The sequence below is a fragment of the Quercus lobata genome, chromosome 4 (genome assembly GCF_001633185.2).
Source record: "Quercus lobata isolate SW786 chromosome 4, ValleyOak3.0 Primary Assembly, whole genome shotgun sequence".
NCBI classification, from domain to species: domain Eukaryota; kingdom Viridiplantae; phylum Streptophyta; class Magnoliopsida; order Fagales; family Fagaceae; genus Quercus; species Quercus lobata.
In genome coordinates, this window is record NC_044907.1 from 42,725,020 (window position 1) to 42,735,898 (window position 10,879).

Consider the following 10,879-nt stretch of genomic DNA (forward strand, 5'->3'; position numbering starts at 1 on the left):
TCAACCCAGTTCTAACAATGTGTGTTTTGTGTTCAATACTTCAATATTATTATTTTTGTAATTTTCTTTAGTACTCAAAGATCCCCAACCCCCCAATTTCGAGTATTTTGTTAATACTTGGGACATGAAAGAGAGTAAAGTCACAAGAAATGTCATTTGAAAAGAATATTGGGTTCTTTTTATAAATTTATTAAAATAAAATTATTTCTTAAAATAATTATTGATTGGTGTATATTTTTGGATCAAATAATTGTTATATACTTTAGGAATCGAGTGTGTTTTACAAATCTGTTAGTATTGTGAGTGATAAATGGAATTATTTTTTAAAAATAAAAGTCAAATGTATAAAAGGGTAAAAGATTCCATGAAACAAAATTATCTCATGACAAGTTAATAAAGCTAAAAACATATTATAGATACTATATAAATACTCAATTTAATTTTAATTTTTTATATAAAACTAATAGATCTTTGAATTAGTCAGTAATATGAAATATAGTTTCTAATCAAATAAAAAATATGACGATGTCAAAAATATATATATATATATATATAAAGAAATTGAGAACTAAGAAAATATAAAAAAAATCACTCACATTTTCACATACGTGTCCCTTTGTATAAGAAAAATGCTAGTGTCATAAAAAATATCACAATTTTTGCCACAATTTGATATGCGACGAGTTGTGAGTGATGGAAATGTAGGCCCCCATGGATCAATTATTTTTTATCCGCCACTCACAACTCACCACATGACAAGTTGTGGCAAAAATTATGATATTTTTTTTTATGGCACTAGCATTTTTTTCTGTATAACTTGAGTTGCATACAAAGTTCATTTTGGTATTACAAGTATGTGTATGCAACATTCATTTCATACATAATTAAGGGTAAAATATAGTTAGCATTCTTGAGATTTGGGTTAATGTCTGTCAGGTCCAAGATATTTCAAAACTAATCAACTTAACTTCTAATCACCATAAAAGAGAGGAGAAAATGAGTATCAGTTTAAGAGACCAAGTTGATCAATTTTGAAATGTTTTGAACTTAGCTGATATTAGCTCAAACCCAACATTGACTCCTATAATTAAAGTTGGACTTCTCTGCATTCTATAAAAAAAACTAAAATAAAATAAAAATTGGACTTCTCTGTTTATTTATTTTTCACATAAAAATATCATTAAAAGTGTTTTTTATTTTAAGGACATTTTTTTTTTTGTTTTTTTTTCCTTTACACACTTAAAAAAAAAAAAATTAATACTTGAGATGGGAGGATTGAAACTTGTAAACAAAAAGAAGTCACAGTTGAGCTAAGGCTCTTTTTTTTTTTCTTTTTTTCTTTTTGAGAGTCAGGACTAAGCCTGCAAAAACTTTATTAAGATTGTGGATAATCTGCAAAAACAATAGGGCAATATCAAACGGAACATCTTCCATCCAGACTAATAAAAAAAAGAAAAACGAACTCTCTTGGGTTAAGGCTCTTGATTTTTATTTTTATTTTATTTTATTTTTAAGAAACAGACAGACAGACTAACTCACACATTAAGGACTGAGGACCAAGGTTTAATACCACAACTCACACCGTAACTCTGAATGCTGTGTGAAAGCTTTAAACCTGACTAGGAAGTAGGAACACAGAACTGGACGAGGCTCTTGATTTCTGTATCAATATATTTTGAGTCTTTCGTTAATATATATATATATAAATATATATATATATATATATATTTATGGGTTTGGGTTTGGGGCCTTGGGCCATTCAAACAAATGTCACTGCTTCACCCACTCCATGAAAATCTGATATTTGTAGTGGGCACCGAACATACCTCAGTCACTAACATTGATTCCATTTCTTTTCTTCAACTTATGCTTCTTCTCAGTTTTTGAATATGTTCTTAAACTTAAACCCCTTCAATTTCATCACCCACCCCTCTCATAGACATAGTTCTCAAATTTTCTTCAAATGTCTTTTGCTCACCTTCTACGCCTTTTCGGCGACACCCAATGCGTCCTCAAAGGCAGAGCAGTCCATGGCAAGATTATCACATCTGGGTTTTTCCTCGATGCATATGCACATAACCATTTGATGTCTTTGTACCTAAAAATTAATCGTATAAATGATGCTTGCAAGGTGTTTGATAAAATGCCTGACAGAAATCTTGTTTCATGGACTGCTCTAATATCTTGGCATTCCAAAATGGGTATGCCAGAAGAAGCCTTGAATTGTTTCAGATTAATGGCTAAAGATGGTTTTGATCCCAATAATCATACATATGTTGGTGCTATATCTGCTTGTGCTAGTTTAGGTGATGCAAGAGCTGGTAAAGAGATTCATGGAAGGATTTATAGGCATGAGCAAGAGTTGAATGGTAAAGTTAGTAATTGCTTGGTTAATATGTATGGGAAATGTGGTTTGTTGAAATCTGCCCGGCTCATGTTTGATGCGACTTTGAAGCCGGATTTAGTTTCTTGGACTTCAATACTTTCTTCTTATTGTCAATGTGGGGAGAATGTAGAGGGTTTAAAGATTTTCATGAGGTCACAGGAGGAAGGAGTGGAAGTAAATGAATTTTCTTGCGCGAGTGTGTTGGGAGCTTGTGCTTCACTTGAGAACTTGAAGGTTGGGATGCAAGTGCATCCCCTTGTCATAAAGTGTGGACTTGGATTTGACACCTTTGTTGTGACAGCATTGATAAATCTTTATGCAAAGTGTGGCGAATTGGACTATGCTCATCAGGCATTTTTGGAGGTGGATAAGCCACAGTTGCAGGCTTGGAATGCACTAATGGGAGGCTGTGCTCAACAAGGAAAAGCAATAGAAGCTATTGATCTTTTCCACAAGTTCCATTCTTTGGGTTTGAAACCTAGTGAAAGAACATTCTCATCAGTACTTGGAGCATTAGCAGATACAGTGGATGTTGAAGTTGGAACACAACTCCACTCTTTGATCATTAAAATGGGGTTCAATTCCTTTATATTCGTTGGCAATGCAATTCTGGATTTTTACTCAAAATGTGGGCTTCTTGAGGAATCATCAAAAACTTTTGAGGAAATGCATGAACATGATGTTATCTCGTGGAATGCACTGATTTCCGGGCATGTTAGATATGGTCATCATGGAGAAGCTATTGAGCTTCTAAAGGATATGTTGATTGAAGGATTTGAACCAAATCTTCATACATATCCTAGCATTTTTAGCATATGTGGTGATATCCCCGCAATTGAGTGGGGTAAACAAACACATTGCCGCATCCTAAAACCTGGGTTTGACTCAAATGTGGTTGTAGGGAGTGCTCTTATAGACATGTACGCTAAGTGTGGAAGACTAAGTGAAGCTCAGAAAGTTTTTGACGTTCTAGTTACAAAAAACTTGGTTTCCTGGAATACCATACTTGTGGGATATGCCCAACATGGATTTGGGAGGGAAGCTTTAGAGATCTATAACATAATGCGTAGTAATGGGATCAAACCTAATGGTATTACTTTTCTTGGAGTCTTATCTGCTTGTGGGCATGTGGGGCTTGTAGAGGAGGGATGGCACCACTTCAATTCGATGATCAAAGACCATGGCATTTCCCCAAGAACAGATCATTTAGCTTCTTTAGTCAGCCTCTTTGCCTGTAAAGGACAGACAAAAAGAGCTTTTGAACTCATAAGGAGTTTTCCAATGGAGTCTAATAAGGTGGTTTGGCGGTGTCTCTTGTCTGGCTGCAAAATTCACAAGGATGTAGCTCTGGGAAGATACGCTGCTGAGAAAATTTTGAGTATTGATCCAGAAGACACTTCAGCTCATATCATGCTTTCAAATATATATGCTGAGGCCAAGATGTGGAATGAAGCAGCACAAGTGCGAAAAATAATGAAGGAGAAGGTATTAAAGAAAGATACAGGATATAGCTGGGCTGAATTGAAGAACAGTATATACTACTTTTCTGCAACTCATTACACACAATTCCAAGAAACAAATCTCCATGAGGTATTGGATGGGTTGACAGCCCAGTTGTTTGACACTGGATACATGCCTGATGCTATGTTTGTATTGCACTGTGGGGAATAAGCAAGGGATATTAGATAAAAAAAGTATTTGTTCATACATTATAGTCTTTTACATGTGAGAAAATAAGATAAATGAATCCATGATCATCTGAGATGATCGATATTTCTATGAGATGATATTGAAATAGGACTAAACAGTATAGAAAGAATTGAAAAGTAAAGTGATGTTGACTTCTTATAGTAACTTGTAAGAAAGACAGTCAATCTAAGGTCACATTACCACACATAAAGTTGTAATTGAACTAAGAAAAACATCGCAGACTGATGGTGTGGGAGGATCCCTTGGTGAGAGGTTAACAAACTCGAGGGCTTGAAGCCTTAGTTTCAGAGGGTAATCCGCAACACACCCAATTCTTGGGCCTGCTCCAGTTGACCATTTCAATGATAGCTGATGCCCTAGTTGATATGAACTTACTTCCTTTTTTGACTTGATCCTCTGCAATATCTCTTTCTTTGGAAGATTTGTTCTGGTTCTATGGAGATCACTGGACAAGGTTCTCTTATAACTGTGTGTTCGTGTGCTTTTTGTTTGAGCATAGGTACATGATTCAGAGGATCTGCTGTTAATCTCATTCTCCCTAGGAGTTTGGCAGGGTGTTTCAGAATTTGTTAGTTCTCCCAGTTTACTCTCTTCTTGAACATTTTTTGTTGAATAACTTCCTTCATTAACTGATTTGCGGCTATTGTAGCTCTCATGATCTTCTGTAGGGGAAAATACCTGACTAAAATAGATAGAGCTCAGAGGAAAATGTGGTAGAAGCAGTATATTAGGCATATGTTTGTTACCTTGTACAGGTTTTGGATTATAAAAAGAAGTACAAAAGTGGACAATGGCAGAAAAATTTCATAGATATCAAATTGTGACCCACAATATCCTAAAATTTTGAAAAGCTATTTTCATGTCTCCAAATGTTCTATCAACTGCAATTAAATCAATGTAGAATTAGCAGAGGGGTTGCAGATTTGTGAAATGACATTATATATAAGTTGCATACCTGAACTTCATCAAGGTTGATCCCATTCTCGTCAAGGAAGGCTAAGAAGCTGCCAAGGTTCTCCGCAGTTGGTCGGTAATGTCCACTGTATGCCGATACAGACTGGAAATCATAAGGACATATTCAGAATTTGGATGCAAGAAATAGAGACTTTTCAAGTTTATATACAAAGTATGTTGGTAAACTATCTCCTTTGTTAAAATAAAATTAAAAGAATAGATTCCTTATAAACTTATGTTTTATTATGTTACCCAAAAAGAATAGTGTTTTATTATCTGTATCTGGAAGCTTTTCTTGATCCTACCAGAGTTAATATGCTGATGTGTGTAGAATATATAGCACATAGATAGTACTTACCAGTACATTTCCTTTGATACCAAATGAATGGGTTTAATGTGTTAACTACTAGAAGAATTGATCCCCCCTCCCCCAACTGTTGAATTAAAAAAAATTAATTAATTAATAAAAAAGCCGAGAAGAATTGAAATGTGAGAGCTCTGGGATCTAAATAATGGGACTTTGCCTTATGCAAATTATGTTGATTTGACATATAGTAAACTTGAAGAATTTATGAGATCTGCCACTGCCAGCATCAACTTGTCTTAAAGAGCTTGGGATTCTTACGCAATTAATTGCATAAATTTATAAACAAAAGATGGTCCTGTGAGCTCATCCAAACTAAACTGAACCTCACATCAGCTTTGAGTAAACCATATAATCAAGTAGTTAACTTAGTCTTGCATTTTGTTGACATCTATTATTAAAAGTAACATTTGAGCTAAACGTTCATATAATTGAAAGTTCACCCTTAATAAGGGTAAAAAAATAAGATCTTCTAAATTCAGAAGCAATTTTGAAAGACTAAAATCATTAATACTATTTTACTTCTTTGATAGGATTTGCTTGTATCTAATTTAAAATTCTACAATTAGTATGCTTCACTAGAGGATGATAGTGTTGCACTTTTCAGGTACAAGCAACCGTTTCAACTCCTCCAACCCCATACACCATGGGAAATGTGAAATTAAGATATGCAGTTCCCTTCCATAGCAATCATTTATTTTTTGTGAAAGCATCTGTACTTAGTATCTACAGCAAGTTGGATTTGAGGGCTGTTTGCTAAATAGAGCCCCAGAATGAACATGATGTCAATGTCTGGCTTGTTTGTTCTTGGACTCCATGTGACTGGCCTACTTGTCTTTCTTGCAATATCAGTAGGGTCATATTTTTCTTTGGTTTCAGTTTCTGGTGAGCCTGTAAGTGAGAGAGGAATCCCAAACAAGTTGGATGTGTGCTTGGTTGTATATATACTTGTTGGGCCTCTCCAATGATAGCTTAAGCTTTGGGTTGAATACTTTAATGTGTAGATTAAAGGTATGGAACATTTTTAGTTGTATGCCTCCATAATGAGAACATTGAATTATACAAAGATGTCAAAATGGCATTATGGAAACATTATAATAAATGCTTGCTACATGCATACCTTGAGCTTGCCACTTTCTGCCTCAAGTCTTCCAGCAGCCAAAGTGGCCCCTCCTGCAAGGAAGCTGGAATGATGAAATGATCCCTTCCTTTTCTGGTGGGAAGGAGACAAAGCATTAGGCTTTAGATGATGCAAACTAAAGTGGCATCTTAGATCTGGGAATACGGTCAACAAATTGTGTGGTGTTTGTATCAGTTTTTACCTCACCAGCATAAAGTTTTTTGGAGGTACTGATAACAAAAATCCATTTTGAGCCTTGCAATTTTTGACTTGTATCAAGGAGACTTCCAGTTTGTTTATGCACTATCATCCCTTCAGCAATTATGTATTCATAGTATTCCCTTTCTTGCTTGTTCATGATGCATTTCCACAAACAGTGTGAGTGAAGTTAGGAAAGCTTAAGTAGAGCAGGTGTTAAAGAGCATCTAAAATCCAATTGAAGTCAATTCATTCCCATAAGCTTTTTAGTATGCAAAACACAAAGCTATTTCGTAGGTAGAGTTTTAGTGCTTCTTGCTTGTAGAAAATTAAGTAATAACCAGAAACGGCACATATTTTATTTCTATAATGGAATTTCATGATACTATGAAATGCATTAGACTTTGTAAGACTGTGTGCCTTACCGATCCATCCAACGACCAATTGGTGAAGGATAAGGGGGCACAAATCTTTTATAGCATTCGATCACAGACCAAGCCCACTGGTATTGGAGCGAATTGTGAAAATCCCTCACAATCCCTCCCTCACAATGTGGCTCCAACGACTCGAACCTATGATCGGGCTCTGATACCACTTGTCGGACCGTGTGTCTTACCGATCCATCCAATGACCAATTGGTGAAAGATGAGGGGGCACAAATCTTTTATAGCATTTGATCGCAGATCAAGCCCATTAATATTAGAGCGAATTGTGAAAATCCCTCACAGACTCATTAATGGCTATTGATATAATTGATTTCCACAGAACATACAAAGTTGGTGTTCCAATCATAGTAATAATCTGACCCCATTCTGATCTTGGTTTATGATTTATGAACTGTGATACTAGGTTTCATATTAAAGGAGGAGCATACCAATCCGAGATATTTAATGCATTCTTGTCGAAGCCTTGATCTTGGGCAATCTTTGAGATCAACATCTTTGCCATCTCCAACGTCCAACCTACACAAGGAATATATTAAGCTGTTTAGTGACACATTGATTTAATAGACACTAGAGATTCTTTCTTTTTTGCATGGGACATCAAGGTATGAGAAAGTATATAATTATCTCCATTCTTGTGAGGTTTTTGTATGAGAGGTATTCTGCGATTTTGAGGATACCCCCTAGCATTGAGATAAAGATTCAAGCCCTGGGCTTGAAACCTATCATGCTAACCCACTAACATTCAATAATTCTTTGTTTTTGTTTTTCTAGCAAGAAGTTAACATTCAATAATATTCCAGACATTCTATTTTTGCAATGTACTTTGATACCATAACTTTTAACTATTTCCCCTCTCTATTTAGTTTTACTATTCTTGACAGCAATTAAATGAACATTGGATATAGGATGAAATTACAGAGACGGAGATTGAGATGCATCTTTGCTTATGCACATGTATTTTTAGAAATTAAGAATTACACTTTAAATACTAAAACAGTTTTTTTATTATTTACTGATTTAGTTACGTTTATCATGTACTTAGATGAAAATTAAAAGGAGAGAACGCTGTGAGTTACATGTGTCATGTTTCCATTTATAATCTTCAGATTGCTGTCTTTGTGCCTTTTCCTTTTAGTATTGATTTAATGTATTTTACTATTTTCTGCTTTTTATTGGATAAAGTTTTAGTCCTTGAAAATAAAAACATATATTGCATTGTATAATGATTTTATGAATGCTAGAAATTATTGAACATAGTAGATGACATAGTATTCATTTCTTATATGACATTTCCCAATAAATGGAGGCTTCCATTTAGAGGTGATGCATGACCACATCTTTGCGTATGCGCTGGCATGCAAACAAGTAGTAACATAATGCACAGATGTGCAAAGGCTACATATAAAGGGTAAAAGAAAGGCTAAACTGGGTGGCTTCCAAATGAGAGATAAAATCCATATCAAATTAGGCTGTGATGAAAATGATCTCAGAGCTTTCTTTGATATTCCTTAATTTAAATCCCTCTCACTTTTCTGGTCAGTTAAGAAGTTCATGATTGTAGATGTTTTCTGTGGCCCCTCTTCTCTCCTTATCTCACAAGGTTTTCTGAGATTTTGAGCTCCTGATCAGTCTTTGGGTAAGTGTAGTCTCCCATATCTAATTGAAAGAATAAATTGCAAAGGGCAATTTAAACCAATCCTTGAATGGTTTTGTTTACATGAATAATGATTTAGGCCTTTGCAGAAAATGTTGGCTGATTTTAGGGATCTGAAACTTTGGCATTTGAAGAAAAAGAGGATCATGATGTAGATGCAAATGCATTGTCATATAGATTGTTTGGTCTTAGTGTTTTGAAATTGCAATCACGTTAGCATGTAAACATTTTTCACAATAGATAAGATTACTGTTTTAATCAATCCCATCTCTCCCATCATTTTCTCAGTGGGAGGCAACAACAATCAGATAAATGTGGCCTTTCTTATTTGGTCTTAGTGTTTGACATTGAAATCACGTTAGCATGTAAACATTTTTCACAATAGATAAGATTACTGTTTTAATCAATCCCATCTCTCCCATCATTTTCTCAGTGGGAGGCAACAACAATCAGATAAATGTGGCCTTTCTTATTTGGACAAATCTGCAAATTATAAAGAACACTAGCAACTCTCATGGCAGAATGTGAATTTACACAAACCAGACTGGAATGTAATACACCATGTTATTTCACAACCAACAATAAGAGTCAATGAAGGCATTAGCAGTTTCATGTAAGCAGTCTTAGTGACAGAATAGTTTTTATTGAGACTTTCCCGTACTTGTGTTCGTACTTTCTTTTTTATCACTTTGGTTGCATTTGGAGTCAAATGCGGAAGCCAAGGCATTAAGTGGGAATATTTGACATTCGAAGCATCTAAAATTGGTTAAACTGTTCATTCTTGGTAAAGAAGAAGGGGTGAAAAGAGGAAACATAGTGCAGATATTTGTGGGCCCATATAGCACTAGAGGCAGAAAAATCAAAGAATCAACCAAGAGAAGTTTGTGTACCAATGAAAAAATGGCTGCTCTGTATCACCTTTACCCCACTCTTCATAGTAAAAGTTGAGATTATGGCCATAACGATGTCTTGGATCAATCTGCGGAACATCGTCATCATCATAATAATAATAGTTGTAGTAAATTTTTAGCTTAAAATAATAGGCTTACAGCTTCAATCCAATGTTGGAAAGCTAGTTTTTGTGCCTTAGCGTCTTGATACAACCCTTTTCCAACCTGCCAAAATTATCAAATTGCATGAAACCATTATTATTATTTACTAAAGCATGACACCATTATTTATTCCATTTTAATTGTAATTAATGTTTTCTATCATTTTGCGTGAATGATTAAATAGGAGGCCAAAAACAGAATAGCCATTGGAAATCATAACAAAATTTGTTGCAAATACAATAATGAAGATGTTAATAATTGTGTAAGCTACATGCCTTAGAAGCAATCAAGCTGATCCTACTCCAGCGTGAGGCAGCTGTTTCTGCTTTGTGAAAATTGAAGAAGGAAACCGTGCTGTGATTCAGCCTTGCATAATCTATAGCTTGCGACCTCCAAATAGTCCCATAACTTCTCAGAAAAAACACAGTCACATTCGTAAAGTAAATGAAATGAAACATACATTGACACTTACCACAGCTCTTCAGCAACAACAGCTGAATCTGCTAGCCTGCGCCGGGTACGATAACTCCTGTAAACTTTTTGCAACCTCACCGCAGCTGTTGAAACAAATGTTTCTTTACTCTCCTGTGAATCCATTGACATTGATTCAAGATTATGGTCATGGCAATCCACAGAAAGTGCCATTAGATAAAAAAGCAAAGTGTTTGAAAGAGATTGGAAGGAGCATAATCAAGCTAAATATGTCTTTGTCTAGCTTTTTTCTATCCAATTGCATAATGTAATTTTCTTTTTGCTGGTTGGGTTTATGAGGTTAGATTTAGAATTGATTGTGTCATAAATAGGTGGTAGTACTGCGGGGACAACTAACACATTTGGTTGGTTATTTGAAGAAGAGCCAAGAAAAGTGGTCTCCACTCTTCCACCTTGCTTGGTCATGTCAGCACGCACCAAACTACTGAAGTGCTCTCAAATCTAAGTCTATTACCATACCATCAGTTCAAGATTGATAGATTTGGCTCGTCTCTTATCTCTTT

The 10,879-nt window shown here is 35.2% G+C and overlaps 2 protein-coding genes across 3 annotated transcripts; one reads left to right on the forward strand and one right to left on the reverse strand.

Moving 5' to 3' along the window:
- Positions 1-1,737: 1,737 nt before the first annotated feature.
- On the forward strand, positions 1,738-4,294 carry LOC115986786 (pentatricopeptide repeat-containing protein At2g27610-like). The gene has a single exon (XM_031110093.1). It carries the CDS (start codon positions 1,964-1,966, stop codon positions 4,055-4,057), a length of 2,094 nt encoding a protein of 697 aa, XP_030965953.1. The 5' UTR covers positions 1,738-1,963; the 3' UTR covers positions 4,058-4,294.
- Positions 4,206-10,628, reverse strand: LOC115986788 (IQ domain-containing protein IQM3-like). Of its 2 annotated transcripts, none has more exons than XM_031110095.1 (9): positions 10,357-10,628; positions 10,160-10,274; positions 9,882-9,947; positions 9,723-9,811; positions 7,607-7,694; positions 6,737-6,883; positions 6,535-6,627; positions 5,052-5,153; positions 4,206-4,774 (listed from the first exon to the last, which is right to left on the reverse strand). In XM_031110095.1, exons 1-9 carry the CDS (start codon positions 10,527-10,529, stop codon positions 4,268-4,270), a joined length of 1,380 nt encoding a protein of 459 aa, XP_030965955.1. In that variant the 5' UTR covers positions 10,530-10,628; the 3' UTR covers positions 4,206-4,267. The 2 variants fall into 2 exon arrangements, with proteins under 2 accessions (XP_030965955.1, XP_030965954.1); XM_031110094.1 differs by having other exon boundaries at positions 10,160-10,292.
- Positions 10,629-10,879: the final 251 nt, after the last annotated feature.